The sequence below is a fragment of the Entamoeba histolytica genome, genomic scaffold (assembly GCF_000208925.1).
Source record: "Entamoeba histolytica HM-1:IMSS scf_1104750516817 genomic scaffold, whole genome shotgun sequence".
Lineage (NCBI taxonomy): Eukaryota > Evosea > Mastigamoebida > Endamoebidae > Entamoeba > Entamoeba histolytica.
Genome location: NW_001915042.1, coordinates 6768 through 27067, shown reverse-complemented (window position 1 = coordinate 27067; position 20300 = coordinate 6768). Strand labels below are relative to the sequence as shown.

At 25.3% G+C, this 20300-nt stretch overlaps 8 protein-coding genes across 8 annotated transcripts, besides 1 other annotated feature; 3 read left to right on the top strand and 5 right to left on the bottom strand.

Moving 5' to 3' along the window:
- Window positions 1–1380: 1380 nt before the first annotated feature.
- EHI_035990 (uncharacterized protein) lies at window positions 1381–1953 on the bottom strand (the record flags this gene model as incomplete). The annotated part of the gene is made up of 2 exons (XM_001913917.1): window positions 1381–1765; window positions 1850–1953. 2 exons carry the CDS (start codon window positions 1951–1953, stop codon window positions 1381–1383), a joined length of 489 nt encoding a protein of 162 aa, XP_001913952.1.
- Window positions 1954–2409: 456 nt separating this feature from the next.
- Window positions 2410–5037, bottom strand: EHI_035980 (uncharacterized protein; the record flags this gene model as incomplete). The annotated part of the gene is made up of 1 exon (XM_643842.1): window positions 2410–5037. One exon carries the CDS (start codon window positions 5035–5037, stop codon window positions 2410–2412), a length of 2628 nt encoding a protein of 875 aa, XP_648934.1.
- Window positions 5038–5787: 750 nt separating this feature from the next.
- Window positions 5788–6426, bottom strand: EHI_035970 (mannose-P-dolichol utilization defect 1 protein homolog, putative; the record flags this gene model as incomplete). The annotated part of the gene is made up of 1 exon (XM_643841.1): window positions 5788–6426. The coding sequence occupies one exon, from the start codon at window positions 6424–6426 to the stop codon at window positions 5788–5790; it is 639 nt and encodes a 212-aa protein (XP_648933.1).
- Window positions 6427–7385: 959 nt separating this feature from the next.
- On the top strand, window positions 7386–8840 carry EHI_035960 (uncharacterized protein; the record flags this gene model as incomplete). Its single annotated transcript, XM_001913916.1, has 2 exons — window positions 7386–7476; window positions 7522–8840. The coding sequence occupies 2 exons, from the start codon at window positions 7386–7388 to the stop codon at window positions 8838–8840; spliced, it is 1410 nt and encodes a 469-aa protein (XP_001913951.1).
- Window positions 8841–8889: 49 nt separating this feature from the next.
- EHI_035950 (protein kinase domain containing protein) lies at window positions 8890–11524 on the bottom strand (the record flags this gene model as incomplete). Its single annotated transcript, XM_643840.2, has 2 exons — window positions 8890–11302; window positions 11418–11524. 2 exons carry the CDS (start codon window positions 11522–11524, stop codon window positions 8890–8892), a joined length of 2520 nt encoding a protein of 839 aa, XP_648932.2.
- A 70-nt stretch (window positions 11525–11594) lies between these two features.
- On the bottom strand, window positions 11595–13300 carry EHI_035940 (Rho GTPase activating protein, putative; the record flags this gene model as incomplete). Its single annotated transcript, XM_643839.2, has 2 exons — window positions 11595–13186; window positions 13267–13300. The coding sequence occupies 2 exons, from the start codon at window positions 13298–13300 to the stop codon at window positions 11595–11597; spliced, it is 1626 nt and encodes a 541-aa protein (XP_648931.2).
- A 197-nt stretch (window positions 13301–13497) lies between these two features.
- EHI_035930 (leucine rich repeat and phosphatase domain containing protein) lies at window positions 13498–14640 on the top strand (the record flags this gene model as incomplete). Its single annotated transcript, XM_643838.1, has 3 exons — window positions 13498–13684; window positions 13762–13968; window positions 14012–14640. 3 exons carry the CDS (start codon window positions 13498–13500, stop codon window positions 14638–14640), a joined length of 1023 nt encoding a protein of 340 aa, XP_648930.1.
- Window positions 14641–14780: 140 nt separating this feature from the next.
- Window positions 14781–17569, top strand: EHI_035920 (regulator of nonsense transcripts, putative; the record flags this gene model as incomplete). The annotated part of the gene is made up of 3 exons (XM_643810.1): window positions 14781–14912; window positions 14962–15917; window positions 15967–17569. 3 exons carry the CDS (start codon window positions 14781–14783, stop codon window positions 17567–17569), a joined length of 2691 nt encoding a protein of 896 aa, XP_648902.1.
- Window positions 17570–18239: 670 nt separating this feature from the next.
- Window positions 18240–20300: part of a repeat region that runs on past the window's edge.

Genomic DNA, 20300 nt, shown 5'->3' with positions numbered 1-20300 from the left:
TGTTATTTTCTTTTCTTCTATTTTTATTCATTTCTTCTTCTTTCTTATCTTCTTTATTTTATTCATTATCTTTCTTATTATTATTATCTTTCGGGTTATTTCTCTTATTATTCTTTTCATCTATTTTTATAGCTTTTTATATCCTATTTATTATTTATTCATATTATCTCTTCTATTTCTTTTTGGTTTATTCTTCTCTTATTTTCTATTATTTTCATATTTGATTTATTTCTTTATTTATCATTTTATTCATACATCATTTGACTCTCTATTTTCTTATTAATATTTCTATCTATTTGATTCTTATTTCATCATTTCTTATTTTTTGTTCTATTGTTTTATTCACATTTATATTCATTTTCTTTTCTCTTTCTTTATATCTTTTTTCTAACTTTATTACTCCATTCTATTCATTTCATCTTTTTATGTCATCATTTATTTCTATTTTCTTTTTTATTCTTATTTCTCTTCTTATATTTTTTATTCTTTATCATATTTTACTTCTTTCTTTTCTCTTATTTTCTTTGATCTTATTTATCAGTTGTCATTAATATAACTTGTATATTATCATGTTTAGATTAAAACTTTTCTGAGTTTATTTCATTTTGTTGTTTTTTAATAATTATTACTTTCTATTATTTCTCATATTGTTATTTACTCTTATTCATTTTATCATTTTCTTTTCTTGTTTTCATTCATTTTAATACACTAAATTCATATTTTTCATCACTTCTTAATGTGAAAGTATTTAATTTTATTAACTTTCACATAACATTAATAAATTATTCAATTATTCAATTATTTGCTTTCATTTTATGCTTTTATTCATTATTTTATTATCTCCCTTTTATTCATTATATATTTCTTTGTACGAATTATCCATTTTATACTGACTCTTTTCAATTTTCTTGTAGCTTAGTCATTAATATAATCATCAGTTATTATACTGTAAACATCTTAATTATCCATTCATTGTGTTGTTGAATTAATTGTATATCTTTGTTTTTGTTGTTCTTCTTTCTTGTTTGTTGTGGCTATTATTTTATATTTTAATTCTACTATTATTTTACTTTTATAATAGCCATTAGTCATTGTTAAGTACTATTCTTTGTTAACTCAATGAACGAATATATTTTTATTTAACACTATGTTTTATTCATTTTATCTTATTCTATTATAAACACCATTTAGTAATGTATCAAATTGACAAACATAAAGTCAATGACAATGCTCAGAATAAGATAATAGACAAACTTCATTATAAAAAACATCTAAGAAAATGAAGAAGTAATAGAAAAATGAAAGAAAATAGTCAATTTTAAATAGTGTTTTGATAAAAAAGATGAAAAAAGTTATTAAAGAAAAGAAAAAAACAATGAATTAAGAATGAATAAAATGTTTGACTTTTACTGTAAACCGTTCGTTTTTCTTAGTTGTAGGGAGAGAGGGTTGAAGAAAAGTTTGAATGTCTAATGGATATTCAAACCTGTCAATCATGATTATGTCTCGTGGTTCTCCTAGAATAGCTTTCATACTTTTAATTGAACGTTGTGGCTTTCTCCCAAAGATACAATAGACAAACTCCTTTTCACCCCCAGTCAATACTGACTTATTCTGTTCCATCCATGAACGAATTGGACCTATGACATACCTTCCTGATGTTTCACCAACAATATAAATAGGTCCATAAGGAGTAAAGTCTATTGCATCATAAATAATAGGGATTTTACTACATTTCTTAACTCCATCACGATTTAATTCAGATCTATAATAGAGTTTTGGAGTCTTAACCTGAAAGAGTTAAAAGATTATGTGTATTTAAGAAAAAGATAAAAAAAATAAAAGAAACGAAACTTCATAAATATCACCATGTACAGCTAATGCAAGTTTATGAGCAACTTCACCAGAATGAGACTTAATATTACTGTAATAAATGACTAAAGGTTTTGTCATTAAGATATAGACTTTCTATCATACTTTCAAATAAATAACAAAAACGTTTCATCTCAAAAAATCATCTTAAACCCCAAAAAAGAAACTATAATCCAATGGTAAATAAATCATAAAATAATAAAATAATAATGTTTGTAATAGAAATGACATTCAACCCAGACTGATAAATGAGAGGATTATTATATTTATTAACATTTCTTCTTTTGATTAGCATTGTAAAAGGTGAAGATCAAACAGATTATTATGAGCCAGGAGGATTATTTTGGGGACTTTCAGCAAGTATGGTGTTCATAGTAGTAATTGTACTATTTGCTGGATTAATAATTGATGCAGTCAAAATGAAATATTTTGATGTGTGGAAAGGAATTTAAAATCTAATTTAAAGAATTTATTCATTATGACTTAATTCTTAATTAAAAAAAAAAATACAAAAGAAAATTCTCAAAGAATTATTAATTATTCATCAAAATGTTCTCTTGCAACCATTCCTAATGAAATTTCTTTATCACCATTAATAAATAAATCAAGTTGTTTTTGGTCTTGTAATAATGTTTGAATTTGACATTGTTCATTTAAATTTCTATTACGAACAAATTCTTGGAATTTTTGTTCAAGTTGATAAATTATAGGTGTGTTAATCCATAAATATTGATGTAAATATACATAAAGTAAAGATGATGAATAAATGTCTTCAATTTTTAAGAAATAATTAAATATTCCAATAATGTCTTTTTGACTTTCACTTTTAAGACAATATGTCATAAAATAATGTTCCCAAGTTGTGTTGTAAATAACTTCCATATATCCTTCAAGTTTATTCTTTTCAATTATTTTTTCAAATAAATACTTTACTGTTTCTAAGAATATTTCTGTTGGTGAATTAAATCTTCCATGGAATCTACAAATACTATTCATTGCTTTTCCAAATTCATTTCTTCCTATTAAATATCCAATGTATAAATGGAAACTTTCTATATTATCAATTAATGTTACTAATGTATCAATATATTTATTTGGTTTTGTAATTATTACTTTTTCATAATATCTAAATACAACTGGAATAATATCTGTAATAATACTTTCTCTTAATTCTACATTCACTCGCATAGTATCATAAAAATATTTATATTCTTCTGAATCAAATGCAACTAATAATCTTGCTATATTTGGTATTTCTGGTAATTCAGAAAATGCTGGAATATCTTCAATATATTCATTAAGTCCATGAATAATAAATAAATAATTTAAATATAATTGATATGATGGATATATTCTATTATTCATTAAATGTATTATCATTAAATCAATTCCAACTGGATAAATACTTCCTTCCATAAATAAATTAATCATTGGTGTGATTAATGTACCATTCACTTCTATTATTTCTTTTTGTCTTAATTCTCCAACATATTGAATAATTGGTAAATAATATCGAATCCCATATAAATTTTGTTCAATTCTATCTAAAATATTCGTCTCTTCATTAATTTTTAAAAATATCGTTTTAACAATTGCAAGTTTCTCTTCTACTTCTTGTAAGAATATTCTATCTATATTGTCATCAGTCATTATTCTTTCTTTAACTTCTTTATTAATATCTTCATAATATATTCTGAAGAAATCTAATATCACTTGATTAACTCGACTCTCCTCACTTCTTTCTTCTAATTCTTCTATTAATATTCCTATATTCCCTGTTCCTATTAATATTTGTAACGCCTCAGTAATAAATGTAGCACTTTCTTTATATTCAGGTAATGAATATCCCATATTAATACTATCAGTATAATATGAAATACATTCTTCATCTCCTCTTCCAAATATTAAACATGGTAATAATCTAATACATTGAACAATTCTTTCAAATCCTGGTGATGTACAAATAATACTACTCCATTCTTTTTTTCCCATTATTTCAATATAACTTGGATAATATATATCTTTTCCTTTTGCTTTATATTTCTCATATTCTTCAAATTCTTCTTCATATTCTCTTTCTTCTACACATCCAATTGGTTCCGTAACTTCTATTCCTGTCATATTATTACTTATATTTCTTCCTTCAGAATCAAAGATACTTTGCATCACTTGTTTCTTTCCTTTATCATAAACTATTATTGTTGTTATTCTTTCTCTTCCCTCATGACTTTTTCCTGCTAAAAATCTATAATTTTCATATACCATTAAATCTTTATATTCTAATCCATATCTTTCATCTATTCCAAAGAAATAAATTTCCGTTGTATTTCCTCCATATAATATTCCAGTAATATAATTCTTTTGATATTCTTTCCCAATTGAATACATGATTTTTTCAATCGCACAATGTTTTTCACTTGCTATTTGTATAGAAAATATTAACATTGGTGTATTAACTTGATACCCAAACATAAGTCCATCATTCCCTCCTACTATAACTATTATGTCTTTTTCTGTTCTTCCTATAGAAATAAATGTTGGTACAAATTCTTCTAAATAAAAGATATTTGGAAATGGTTTTCTTCCTGATTCTGATACTTCAATATATGGTCTACTATCACTTGCTCCTTTCATATAACTTGGTTTACTTGTAAATGTTGGATATGAAACTTCACAGTATGTAGCTTCTTCATTACTTTCTTCCATTTCTTTAATACTTAATTTCTTTTCAATTCTTCTTCCTATTTTTCCAAAACAACTAATTCGAACTAATTTAATTGAAAATGGTTTTGTAACAACTATAAAATAATAATAATTCTTATCCTTTCCTATTTTAACTTCTTTAAAGACTTTATATGCTCCTTCAATATAATAATTAATTACTTCCCCTCCATTATTTTTAATTATTCCAATAGTATTTTCCATTACAATAACAATTCCATTTTCAATCCCCGTGTCAATACTTATTGCTGATATTATTTCACTTTGACACTCAATGCTTGTTTTATTGATTTTCGATTCTTTAGAATATATTTCAATCCTTTTCCCTTCTATTCTATAATACATTTCTCCTTCTTTACTGAATCCATTTATTGTTCCACTCGGATACTCTTCTTCAACTCTACTATTTTCAAAATATACTATTGGTTGGTCTCTTAACTCCATATTATTTATTCTTTAATTAAGTTCTTTTTCTAAATACCTTATTCTTCCTATTTTTTATTATTTCTTATTATTTTTTATTATTTCTTTTCTCTTTTTTGTCAACCCTTAAATTTTTTCTTTCTTTTGCTTTTTGATTTTTTGACTTTCATTTCTTCTCTTTTTTCTTTTTGTCTTTCTTTATCTTCCTCTTTCGACTGTTTCTTTGATTTATCTTTCTCTTTCTTTATAATTCTTCTCCCCATCTCTCTGACTTTCTCTCCTGTTACTCTATTCCTCATTTTTCTTATTCTTTATACAAAAAACCTTAAATTCATTTTGTGTGTTATTATATTTATTCAATTCTCTCTTGTTTTTGTTTTTCTCTATGGATTATTTTACCAATCATTTCTTCTTGTCTTTGTTTCTTTCTTATTCTTACTTGAATTGATATCTTCATTCATTTCCTTCATATCTTATTGTTTTTTCCTTTGTTTTCTTTGCTTTTTTTGCTATTCTTTGAATCTCTTTCCTAACACTAATTATGTTTTTCTTTCAACACACAGGTTGTTTGATTGATATGTTCAATGACTCATGACTATTGGATATTTAGTGTTAGGTTGTCCTAAGTTAGTTTGGTTGTTCTTCTTACAGATGGGAGTTGAGTTGTAATACAAAGACACTAAGAGAGTGTGATAAGTGCTGGGATGAGAAGTGAAAGAGAAGAAACAAGAATGATGAAATAAAAGACAAAGAAGAAAAAACAAAGAAGAATTAATTATCCTTCTTGGGAGCAGGAGATTTGTTTCCATAAATGAGGATTTGAATAATAATGATGATGTTAACCAAAGCACCAAGAGTGTATGAGATGAGCATAGTAAAATCACCATCCATTTCCTTTAGAGTAGTGAAAATTCTTATAACATTACCAGCAGCAAGTCCAATAGTGGTAATGAGAGACAAAGACCCAGTAGATTTTTCAACAAAGTTAGAGTAGATTTGAGGGATTTTAGCGAGAATGAAAAATGGAATTGTCAAAGCCTGTAAAAGTTCTAAAAGAGATAATGGGAATAAACCAAAAAACAACACGAAGAAGAAAGACAAAAAAATACAAGCAAGAGTATAAAACATAGGAGTAAATTTGTTTGCATAATAAACAATTAAAAGAATAATAATAATATCTTGAGTAAGTAAGAAGAAATAATCAAAATAAGTACTTAAAGGGAAGTTATTTTGATAATGATAATTGAAAGAAATTGCATAGAGAAATGTCTCAATAGTAACAGATTGAAGAGAAACACCATATCCTGTTTTAGCATTATAAATAGATAGGATTTGAGGAACTTTCATGATCATTGAAAAAGTAACAATGACATAGCCTAAGAATTTACTTACAAGAAGTGAAACGTCCATTGAAAAATGAAGTTTTAGTGAAGAAAATAATAGTAAAACTTATTAATAAAGAAAATAAAATGATATAATATTAATAGTTTAATTGTTAATTTTTCTGAAAATAAAAGAATCAAATTTATGATGATTAATGAGATTCATTGTTCAATTATAAAACAATGAATTATCCAATACTTTATGATCAATCAAAGTTATTGACATATTGAAATGAATATTATTCAATTCACAATATCATTAAATTATCTTTTTTTTTTAATTTATTTATAATAGCATTGATAGAATGAATGAGAGAAGATATATTCTTATTCATGATAAATTGGATTATACATATGTATATATTAAATTTAAATGGTACTTAGAATTTACATTAGAAATTATGGCATGAAAACATAAAACAGAACAATTCAATAATGAATGAATGAGTGAAGATTAATTAAACAACTAATTACAGGAAAAAAAACAAATAATGAAATTAATAATATTCTACCAATACTAAAGATGAAAATAAAAGTTAATTTGCATAGTCTTAGAATAAAAACAACTAACATATTAATCAAGAATAAGATATGGGATTGAAATATTGAATAAACATAAAATCAATGGGAAATGAGATAGACTTTAATAGAATAACGAAAATACAATAATTTCAAGCATAAGCACTACTTTTTATAATGTTATTTAACTATTAGAGAATGAAAGAAGTCAAATAAGAAAAATAAGAAAACAAGTTAAAATATACATATACATAACAATAAAAATGATCATAAAAATGATAAAAGAAGAAAGGGAAATAATAAGAAGAAAAGTACAAGAAGTAGCATAAGGAATGAATAGAATAATAAGAAAAGAAGTAATTGATAGCTTTAATAAAAAGAAAATAGAAATAAAATATAAGTAATAATTAAAAAGAAAGAAATTAAAAAAAGAAATAAACTGAATAGAATAAAATAAGAAAAAGAATTATGAATACAACAAAAGTTTCAAGACCAATATATATTCCTCACAAAAGAAATGGGTTTGCAATGTTAAAATCATATGTTACATACTCCGAATGTTTGTTTAATGAAATAAGAAAAAGAAAAAGATATAATTAAGTAGATAATATGATTTATCATTTTAAAGGAAAGCAATATGTTTTAACATTTCCAAGGAAAGTAGTTAAAATATATCCATTAAATGTACCATTTAGTTTAGAATATGTAGTAATGGTATTTTGTAATAGTATCAGTATTAATCATATAAATTTAAAAGAAGGGACATTAAATAATACAACTATTTATTCATTTTCTACAATAATTGAAAGTGTACAAGATTATTTTTCTATAGTAAGAGGAGGGATGAGTAAATTTGTAATATTATATAATCAAAAAAAAGTATTTTTGTTTGAAGTAGCTCCACTTAAATTACAAGGAGCAACACCAGTCAGTACGAGTGAATTTATGATAGAAAATAGTAAACAAGCATTTAATGGGAAAATGATAGAATTTGAAGAAGAATTTACATGTGTTAGTTTGGGGAAAACGATATATTTAGGAGGAAAAGAAGGAGTGTTTGAAGTTAATGGGAAGGAAATAAAAAATATAAGTAAAGAAGTTGCAATAAGAATTGTAAGTGGAAAAGAAAATTTAACAAAAGATGTTAATGACCAAATAGGGATTTTAACACGGAATAAAATTATATATGGAGATGTTACTCAAGTTGGATTTAAAGAAAGAGAAAGGAAAGAAATAGAAAAATCAATCAAACATATTTCAACTGGATGTTATGAAAATGTAATGATGATAGGATGTGGATTTTCAGATAAAACAATAGTATATTCATATGGGAATGAACTTCAAGAAAAAGAATTTAGAAAAGGAAAAAGTAATATAGGGAAATATTTTGGATTAGTTGAAGATAAAGTAGTAATTATTACGAATGATATAAAAGAAGGATGGATAGAAGAAATAGGAATCAAAAGAGAAGAAGGAATGGAATTAGCATTAATACCCCAAAGTGATAAAAAAACAGGGAATGAAAATGAAGAAAAAAGAAGAATGAATGAAATTATTAAAAAACAAAATGGATATATTGAAAAAGAGAATCAACAAGCTATTGAATATATTAAAGAATATAAAGAAGAATATTGTGAAATGAAGAATAAAAGTAAAGAGAAAGGAAAAATAGGAAAAGAAGAAAATCAAAATTATGAAGAAGGAAGAAAAATAGAAGAAAATAATCAAAATGAAAAAATGAATATTCCTATGATAGATTCAACATATTATGATATATTTTCATCATATGTTAAAGAATATGAAGAAATAAGTATAATGTTAAATGAATTAAATGGATTATTAAAAACAGTAGATGAATTAATTGGACGTAGTGATAAATCAATTACAGAATATAATTCATTATTAGAAATATTAGAAAAATAAAAATGATTAAAGAAAAAAGATAAAAAGAAAATTGAAAGAATTATTTTATTTATTGTGTTATTATTTTTTTATCATTTCCTCTTTTTAATATAAATTTGCATTTTGATTTTAAATTTTTTTTAAATTCTTCTAATTCTCTAATAAATGATACACCATTTTGAGAAATAATAGTTTTTTTTCTTTTTTGAAACTTTTCTTTTGGTAATAAAATCCATTCCCAAAGTTCATTTGATACTAATTTCTCATCAGCAATTAACATAGGAATACTTTTCTTTGTATATTGTTTTTGCATACTTCCTATTGCTTTTCCTAATGGAAGTATTTCTTTTCTTATTAAATCTTTGTCAATATATATATTTAATGTTACACCAATATCCCAAAAACAATTTGTAAAAAAGTCATATTTTCCATCTTTATGAACATTTAATTTAATCCAACACCCTTTATACTCGCTATTACTTTCTTCATATATCACATTAAATCCAAAATATTCTAAATATATTTTCATTGATGCTTTACTCATTTTATCACTTATTCCTTTTACTATTACTTTTCTTTTTGCTACTAATCCTTTCTTATCTCCTAAGCTTTGATAAATATTATCCACTTTAATCCAATATCCTATCGTTTTAATCTCTACTTTATTCTTTTTTATTTTTGTTTCACCTCCTATTAAACTTACTTTCCCTTCTTCATTTTTAACTTCAAAATAAAGTCCTTGATTATTATTTCCTGAAATTCCAATATCATATACTATGTCTTCATTTTCTTTTAAATAATTAAATATTGGAATGATATAATTAAATCTTTCATTTCGATACTTTTGAATAATTGTTTTTATTGATGCTAAACTTTGTATTGGTTTTTTAATCATAATTTCTTCAAGCTCTTTATTATTATGAATCATCTCATTAATTCCACTATGACTAATATGTAATTTACTTTTATTCATAAATACATTAATTATTGACCCTATTAATATTATACATTCTATAATATCAAATTGATGTTGTTCATTTGAAATACTTGTATTAATATAAACAAGTGATGGTGATACAGTTGGTTCTTTTGTAACATGTAAACTTACTGTTGGAATTCTGATAATATATGATGTTGGATCTTTTATTTGATTGATAATAACTCTTACAACTTCTTGATAATTATTAATTAATACCATTAGTTCTCCTTCTTTATTAATTAAAAGTGGACTTTGAACCTCATGATATTCTATTCCACTTTCTTTTAATAAACTTGATGGTATAAAGGGATTCATAAACATTGCTTTTGTTCCATATAATATGTGAATTTCTGTTAAACTTCTAATGATTTCTAAGTGTGTTGGTGTTAATTCAAATTCTTCTGTTTCTTCTTTTTCAATGTCTTTTATTTTTTCTTTCATTTTACTTTCAATTGCTGCTGATAGTTGAGGCCATAAGTTTGATTTTTCTTGAATAAATGGAAGTAGTTCCGATATTTTCTTAAGATCTTCATCAAGTATTGTTAATTTTTTTAATACCTCATCTATTGTTGGTCTGTCTTTTGGGTTTGGCTCCGTCATTTCTAGTATTAATTCTTTATACATTTGGTATTGGTTTTCGACTGTTCCATTAATCTTTCTTTGATTCTTTAGTCGGTCTAAGTTATAAATAAATTCTGATCTTGTTGTAGGGGATAAACACATTTCATATAAAATAATCCCAAGACTGTAAATGTCTATTTTATTGTCGTAGTTCCCTGTAACTATTTCAGGTGCTGCATATCCAATTGTTCCAAGTATTTTACTTTTATAATCAGTATTTGTTCTTGCAAGTCCAAAATCTCCAATTTTCATGGTGTCTTTCTCTTTTAAGATATTTCCTGGTTTAAGATCACCATGAATAATACAGTGTTGATGTATTGCTGAAACTCCCATAACTATTTGTTTAAAGTAATTCATTACTTTGTTTTTTCCTTCTTGTGAACTATAATGTAATTCTTTATTTTTAATAATTTTACTTAAATCTCCTCCTGTACAATATTCCATTTGAATACAAATCCCATACTTTTCTGATTGATTGTCTTGTATTTTATTTTCAACTATTGTTAAATTTACATTTTCTTCTTCTTTATTTTCTTCATTTTCTTCTTCTTTGTTTTCTTCTTCTTTGTTTTCTTCTTTATTCTCTATTGTTTCACTTTCTTCAATATATTCATATTCATATTCGTCTTCTTGACTTGAATATTCTTCACTCTCATTACTGTATGGAGAGTCTTCCCACTCGATTTCATTTGGATCAAGACATGAAACTTCATCAAATTCCATTTCTTCTTCACTAAAATAATTTGTGTCATCATCTACTGATTTATCTTCGTCTGGATCATTTTTCTGTTTATTGACCCATTCATAGTCTTCTTCACTTAATCTTTCAATCCATGTGTCATAATATCTGACAATATATTTATTATTATTAATACATGCCAAACTCCTTATTTCATTTTTTACTTCTTCCATACGAACTTCTCCTGTTGTGATAAGCACTTTAATTGCATATTTTCTGTCTAATTACTTTCTGTAGTACTTTTATCATTATTACAAACTTCTTATCATCATTTCTTACTGCTGAATATACTTTTCCATATGACCCACTTCCTATTAACTCAATTTGACTAAAATCTTTTTGAAGAAACCGTGGTCCTTCACTCATTTCTTTCACTTGTATTACTTTTTAGTTCTTTGTGAAAACAAAAACATTAAATTATTATCTTTCTTTTTAATTATTCTTGTCCTTCATAATATCCTTCTTCATATCCTCCATATTCTTGATAATATTGATTATTATATTGAATAAGTGTTTCAATCATCTCTTCTTCTTTGCTTATTCGTTTTTCTAATTTTTGAATAATATTCTTTAATTCTTCTATTTCCTTTTCTTGTTCTATAACTTTACTGATAAGTTCTCCTGTACTTTCTCTAAAACAACTTGTTTTTCTTCTTGGTGGTGGAAGTGTAGGTACTTTTTCTTCTATTTCTTCTCTGTTGTTGTTGTTGTTTTCTTGTTCCGTTTGTTCTATTACGTCTTTAGTGTTATTTGTTGTTCTATGTTCTTGACTTTTTCCTTTGTTTGGATTTTCTTTTCTTTTATCTTCTTCTTTGTCTATAATTGCTGTTAATACTCCACTTGCACTATTTCCTCCAATGAGTTCATTTGAATTATGTTGTAGTCGATTTGGTTTTGGTGGAAGATAACTTGGTTTTGGTGCTTCTGTTGTTGGACGTGTTAATCCATTATTTTGTGACATAACTTTTTGAACTTGTTCTTTAACTAAACTTGTTCCATCAGTAACTTCTGATTTAATTGATTTATGTGAAAAAATCGTTTGTCTAGGTTTACCTGCATTAATTCTTTTTTGCCTTTCAACAACAACTTTTTGAATTTCTTCTGTAACTTTTTCATAAGGTGCAGATGGATGAGGAACTACAGCAGGATAATTTGGGGGAGTAATTCCTGCTCTTAAATTTATTTCTTCAATGTCTTTAAAAATTTCTTCATATGAATTAATTAAAGTAGCAAATCCTTCAATAACTAGTTTAGTATTTTCCATTTCTTTCATTGCTTCATGAGGAGGTGCTCTACAAACAGTAGGTCCAAGACATGTTCCTAAATTATATGCTGTCATTTGTGTTTTTTCAACATTTTTAACAACTTCTTGACAAAAATAACATAAATACCATAACGTATTTTTATTTACATCAGGTATTTTATTTATTAATTTTTTTGCTTCTTTTTCTTTTACTCCATCTTTTAATCTTCCAAGAATAACAAATTCATTATAATATTGAAATGGGATTAATGGGTCTGGTAATTCTCTTAAATATTCTTTAATTATAGCAGCTGCACATGCACACTCTTTAAATTCTTCAATTACAATGTCTTGATCTCCATCTAAAATTGATTTAACTCTTCCTACAATTTTATATGATGCACTTGTTCTAAAAATTCCTTCACTTTCTGCTCCTTTATTTTTCTGAAGATATTCAATAGCTCTGTAAATTGGAATAGGATATCTCCATGCTGACTTACTCACTGCACATCCTAATGGATATTTAAATGTTCCATACACTTTTGTTAATAATGGTAATGTACTCATCCATTCATCAAATTCAATTTGTGATGGACAACAAAATGTATATACTTTATCATAAAATAATTCAAAACAAAGATTTTCTTTTCCTTGTGGAATTACTTTATTTCTTTTGTTAATATGAATATTAAAAATTGCTATACTTAAATCAATTTGAAATTTTGGTTTTGATGCATTGTCTATTAAATATAAATGTTGGTCTTTAGATGTCACAATTTTTATTTCTTTTGTCTCAAATTTCTTATTATATAATACTTCTATTGTTCCTGACGTTTTAGTCCTATTGTGTTGATTTCTTTTATACTCTTTGCTATTACACAATCTATTCTTACAAACATTTTCTTTTTGCTCTTACTCTTTTTAAGTTCTTTTTCAAGTTGTCTCTTTTTTCTTCCTTCTTCTTATTTTATTTCCTCTTTTTCTTTTATTTATTGTGTTTTTGAATTGTGTTTTTCTCTTTCTTTTTGTTATATATCTATAAATATATTGTTCCGTAGAAAGATTAACAACCAAATCTTGATTTTAGTTGACCTTAATGCACAGAAGAAGAGATGTTGGGATTGATTTCACAAAAAAGAAAATCACTAATACAAATATGCTCAAACAATTAGTTAAGTATATAAAAGCACAAAAATTTCTTGGTAGTGACGTTAAATCTTTAATATACCAAGACAACGGATTAACTGACATTTGTGCTTTTAACCTATTTAGTAATCTTCAGGGTTTGTTCTTCTTCTTGTTGGGAATAAAAGTCAATAAATAATGATTGTGTTAATTTGTTCAAACTAATGAAGACTAGTTATTGATCTTAGTAATAATAAAATTGAAAGCATCCCTAAAAATCTAACAACCATTCAACAACTTAAATCATTAAATTTGGCACAAAATAGAATAAATAGTGGAATGGAAGTGTTGTCCAAATTACCATTACTTACATTTCTTGACCTTTCTAATAATAACATTAAAGAATTTGATTTTGGAAATATTTCACAATTAACATCACTTGGTTTGTTTTTATTTGAAGGAGAAAAAAGTATTAATTGAAGTAGAAGTACTTAAATTAACAAATAATGAAATTCATACATTTGATTATGGTAGTTTAAAGCCATTAAAGTCATTAAAAGAATTTTATATTAATACAAATTATATTGAAGCACCTGTTTTTACTGAAACAACAATTTGTCTTCTCTTTCCATCACCGTTTTTCCAATTAACACCTAACCAAATTGATGAACGTCTTTATTTAGGGTCATTAGACTCTACAAGAAATCGAGACATTTTAATAGAAAGAAATATTACAGGAATATTATCATTAGGAGTTAAAGCTATTGTTGTCTCCAAAAAAATCCAAGTAGAATATATTGATATTGGAGATTTAGCAAGTGAAGCAATTGACCAATATTTTGCAAAATGCTTTTCATTTATGGAGACAATAATTGAAGGAGGAGGGTCTATTTTAATTCATTGTCATGCAGGAATATCTCGATCTAGTACTGTTTTAATAGCATATTTAATGTACAAAAAGATGTGGAGGTATAAAGAAGCTGTTACATTTGTTAAAAAGAAAAGACCAATTATATCACCAAATACAGGATTTGAGAAACAACTTCTAAGTTTTGAGCATAAGTTATTTAATAATGGAGAAGTGGACAATGACGGACAAGAATCAGAAGAATAAATAAGTGTATATTAATAAATAAGCAAAGAGAGAAGGATTTAATTCTACTGATACAATCAATTCAATTTTTCGGAGATTCTGTTTCTTTTCATAAAGATTTTCTTTCTATCTAACAGATTTAATCTTAAAATCAACAAACAATGTCATTTCATTTTATTGTCCTTTTTACTACCCAAAAAATTCAAAAAGTAAAGAAATGGAAAGATGGAATAGGAATATATTCTGAAGATAAAAAAAAATTTGAGTTATATGAAGAAGTTAATGGTAAGAAGGTTTGTTAATATAAAATAATTTCATATAATACTTATTTGACATTATTAGCAATTAATAATAAGTGAAAGTATTAAAAAAACACCAAGTGTTGGTGATATAATTGAAGTTGATAAATTTCTCATTGACATTGACTCTGTACAATCAGAAGAAACTAATCCTCAAATTGACAACAAAACTAATTCACATAACATAATACCTATTTGTTCAAGAGTTTGTACTGGCATGAAGAAAAGAAAAACAATTATAAAGCCACTACTAACAACAACACCAAGAAGTTCAATGATAAAGACTGAAAAACAAAAAAATAGTATTAAAGAATTAATTGACATATTTGAAGGAAAAGAAATAAGTCAAGAACAACACAAGAAGATAAATAAACAAACAGGTTGTATTAAAAAAGAGTTAGGAAGTAAAGGATTTAAAGTACCAAAAGCAATGGAAAAAATTGAGTTTCCTAAAAGTTTAATTGATAGTGAAGAAAAATTAGAAAGAATCAAAAGAAATAAAGAGTCAAGTCAAGGAATATACACTAATATTGGCAAATATGTCACTGATATGAATAATATTGTAGTTAATGAAATAAATTATAGACTAGCAGAAATTGGACAAATGTTTTATACAATAGTTGATACACAAGCCATTGAAATGGGAGCTAAAGGAAGAATAAGTATTTGTTCACATGGAGTTGCAATAAGACAAATATGTCACAAAGAAGGAATAAATAAAGGAAGAGGATTTTATTGTTGTCCGGAACATAAATGCAAAGCATTTCAATGGGATAAAGAAGGAATAAATAAGACAGAGTTAAGATATAAATTACCAGAAGCAATTGATCGTAAAATTGAAATGAAAGAATTGAACGTAAAAGTATTTGAAGAACAAGGGATTATTGTTTTTCTTGATGTTGAAGTTTTTCAAAGTAAGAAATTAGTACCAACACCAGAAGATCCAGAAAGTACTAAAACAATGTATTTTATGAAAATTAATGATATAAGGAAAGTTAAGTTTGTTAAGAAATAGATAAAAATAAACAAACATAAATAATTTAAATAGAGAATTAAAAAAAGATGATTTATGGATATTATTACCTCAAGAATATCCTTATTCATTCAATTCAAAAATTTATATTGTAACATCATTATATCATGGACCAACTAAAGATGGACTAATTGGAATTGAATTTATTACACCAACACCTTCAAAATTTAAAAGAATAAATTGTATTGCATTACGTGGGTTTTCAGGATCAACAGAAGTCTTGATGCTCCAAACATTAGTTCAATTATCAATCACACCTATTCATTTACTTTCTAGTCTTATGCAATATTTGATATTTCATAAATTTACACCAACAAAATATCAACCACTACCAGACATTCAAATAATTAAAGAATATAAATTAAATAATGAACAAACTAAAGTCATTGAAGAAGTCATTCAATCCCTTCAAGAAAACAAACCACCATTAACTCTTGTTCATGGAGTTTTTGGATCAGGAAAGTCACATCTTCTTTCAGTGTTATGTATTTTATTAGCATCTCTAAATTATAAAGTATTAGTTTGTGCATCAACTAATGTTGCAGTTGATAGAGTTCTTGAAAGTTTATTAACAAAAAATTATAAGTCATTCTTTCGTGTTGGGTCATTAAAAAAAATTAGTAAACAAATATTACCATTTACTCTTTCAGAAAATGATGGATTAAATGATCTTAGAGAATTAAAAAAAGAAAAGTTATTAACAAATGAAGAAAGAAGAATTATTGAAAATGAAATTAATGAAAGAAAAAGTGGAAGTATCGAAAAAAGGTCTCATGATATAAAAACAGCATCTATTGTTGGTGTTACATGTGCCTCTTCTACAAATCCACTTCTTAATCATTCCTATGATATTATTCTTCTTGATGAAGCTACTCAAACTATTGAACCTATGTTACTTATTCCTATTCTTAGATTTAATCCAAAATGTATTGTTTGTGTTGGTGATCCTATGCAACTTGATCCTGTTCTTCAAACTGACCATCTCTCTGCTACTCTTTTCCAAAGACTTTGTTCTTTAGAAATTCCAATTATGTTAAAAGTTCAATACAGATGTTGTCCTCCTATTAGTAATATTGTTAATAGACTCTATTATAATGGTAATTTAAAAAATGGTGCTAATGTTTATAATCAACTTTCTCTCATCCCTTCAAGTAATGAAATTATACTTTGTTATCATGATGTTGATGATGAAAAAATTCTTGGTTCTAGTTATTATTCTCATTTCGAGCTTTGTGTTGTAAATCAAATCATTTCTATTTTATCTCAACTTCTTATTCCACTTAATCGTGTCGGTGTTATTTCCTTTTATAAACAACAATGTGAGTATCTTGCTTCTTCTATATCTCAAAAAGAAATTACAGTAGCAACTATTGATGCATTCCAAGGTGCTGAAAAAGATATTATTTTACTCTCTTTTGTTAGAAATAAACATTCTTCCTTTTTAGAATCTGCAAAACGTCTTAATGTTGCTCTTACTCGTGCTCGAAATAACTTAATTTTCATAATGCACAAAAACATCTTACAAGATGCTTTTATCCAAAATCTCTTTTTAAACACTAATGTTTCTTACATTGATTGTGACGTTCTTCTTCACTCAAAACAATTCATCTTTGAATAATCTACTTTTTCTTTATTAATTCAGTAGTTTATTATGTTTCTAATCATTATATTGAACTTAATTCTTCGGATTTTATAATTTTCTCTTTCTTCTGTTTTTCTTCTGTTGTTGATTATTTTATTTTCACTTATGGAGAAGAAGTTTACATGAACCAAATCACAAACCAATTATAAAAATGATAATGAGTTGTATTTGCATCATTATCTAAATGGATGTTTGTCAATACTGAAAGAATGATAAAATCAATATTTAACTGTAGATAACGAAGTTTAAGAATATGTTTGATGGAAATGGTAGTATTATCTTAGAAATGTTTAGAAAAAGACAAGAAATGGTGAAAAATAAACCAAATAACAAACATCTGATTAGAGAAAGAATCATATTGGCTAATAACACAAGAATAATGTATTGAAACAGAAAAAGAATGCTAGTACACAGAAATGAAATTAGTAAGATGTGTATAAACAATAACCAAACAATGAGAGATAACTAAACAAAAATAATAAATACAGAAAAGAAGAAAAGAGAGAGACTATGTGAAAGATGAAAGAGAAATACATGAACTAGAAAAAAAATGAAATAGAAAGCAAAACAATAAATTAAAGAAAAGAGATATTGTGATAAAAATAAAATGAATAAAATAAGATAACTTAATAATAGAATAATGAAATAATTAAGTATTAATAGAATTAATTTCTATTAGTTGTTTGTTTATTGAAGATAATCAAATTAATGAGTTTTTCTAGTATTTCTACTGAGTATGTTTGGTTGTGATAGAAGCAGTATTCCATGACATTAATTATGTTTTTTATTACAAGGTTTTTTACTTCTTTCTCAATGTCAATCTCAATTTTTAATTCTTTAATTAATTTATTACTTTCTTTATTTATTAATCAATTAATTGAGATTACTACTGGAATTATTCTGACATCTTTTAGTTTCTTTATTTAGCTTATTCTTTAATTAATTGTACTTATTTCTTTTCTTCAAATAAGCTCAATTAATATTGTGATCAGCCACAATAGTCATATCAACTAATAGACAAGTTTTATTCTTTTTATCTAATACATATATGTCTGGTATTTTGTGGTATTGTCCATCACTTTTAGGCATTATTTGTTTGTTCAATATCATTGTGATGTCTTTATATTTGAACACTGTTTCATATGGTGGTTTTTATATTGTTTATTTCATGTATATTTTCTTATTAATCAATATTATAATGCCAATATTGTCATGTTTTTCTATTTGTGATTTTTATGATAAATACAAGATAGTAGAATGTGTTCTACTGTAGTTATTTTGTTTTTAAAAAGTGTTGAGTATTTTAATCTTTCATTTTTCATTATTTTTGTTTTTCTATACCTACAAAATATTGCTCCATCTTGCATTTTAGTTAATTGAAGAAATGCATTTTTCTTAATATTGATGGACTTCTATGCTTTCACTGTAGTAGTTTTATCTACTCATTTTAATTAAAACCATCTTCTAAAATATCCACTAATTTGATGACACTTCCATTTTTTGATGTATTTATCAATAATTTTTTATTTCTACTACTACTTCTTTTTCTTTTTTCTTTTCTATCCCTTCATTTATTATTTCTTCTATTTTTGTTTCATTTATTTTATGAATTGATGTTTTAAATTCTATTCCATATTCCCTTCTTACTATACCATCTCTCTAATATGTTATTTCCTATTTCACTTTCTCTGGTACAGTAGTACATTCATTATTCTAATTAATTCATTAACATATTCGTCATTTATATTTATTAATCCTTCATTTCTTCTATAATAACATATAACCGATCTTTGGAGTTTCACCAATGTATTTTGCCTTTCTTAAATATTTTCTTATCTCCAAATCCATTTTGTCTAAGTGACTTTCCAATTTACAACTGATGCTGAATATCTGAAGATATTGATTACTTCCATGTTTATTCTAGTAATATATCTTCTATTACTACTTTCATCACTGTTTATTTCTTCCATCTTCTGATTCATTTTTTCTTTGATAGTTTTACAATTGAAGGTGTCATCAATTTCGTCGGACTGCCATATTCCTAAATATTTATACAAGTCCTCACCTTCAATTAGGGGGATGTTTTGCATTCCATTTGGTATTTCCTTAATGTTTTTAATACCATTCCTGATTTTTTCTCATTCATTTCAATATGTAACTTATTATATCATCAATTTCGTTGTAGATTATTCCCATTTCTTCACCACTTTGCGCCATTATTCTCAAATCATCCATATATAATATGTATGATTTGATTTTGGGAATTTCTCTTCGATGATTTGAGAAATTACATTCATCTGAATGATGAAGAGTAAATTTGATAATGAATCACCTTGTAAATTTCCTCTATTTAATTTAATACATCCTAGTTATTCATTAAATTTATAACCGATGAATATCTTCCATTTAGTCATCATACTTTCAATAATGTCAATGATGACACCCTCATAATTAAAATATTTTAATGATTCAATAACCCATTCGTGGTTGACAGTGTCATATGTTTTCTTAATGTCATAATATGACTCCACATATTTTGGGTATTTTTCTTCTTTCTGCTGCTTTAACATATAACTATTAATTATTCATTCTTTAGCAGCAAGAGAATGCAGTTTACATCCCAATTGATTTTTACTAATTTTAAATGATTCATTATTCATGTTAAGTCTTCTGTGAATCTTTTCTTTTAATATGGAGGTAAATACTT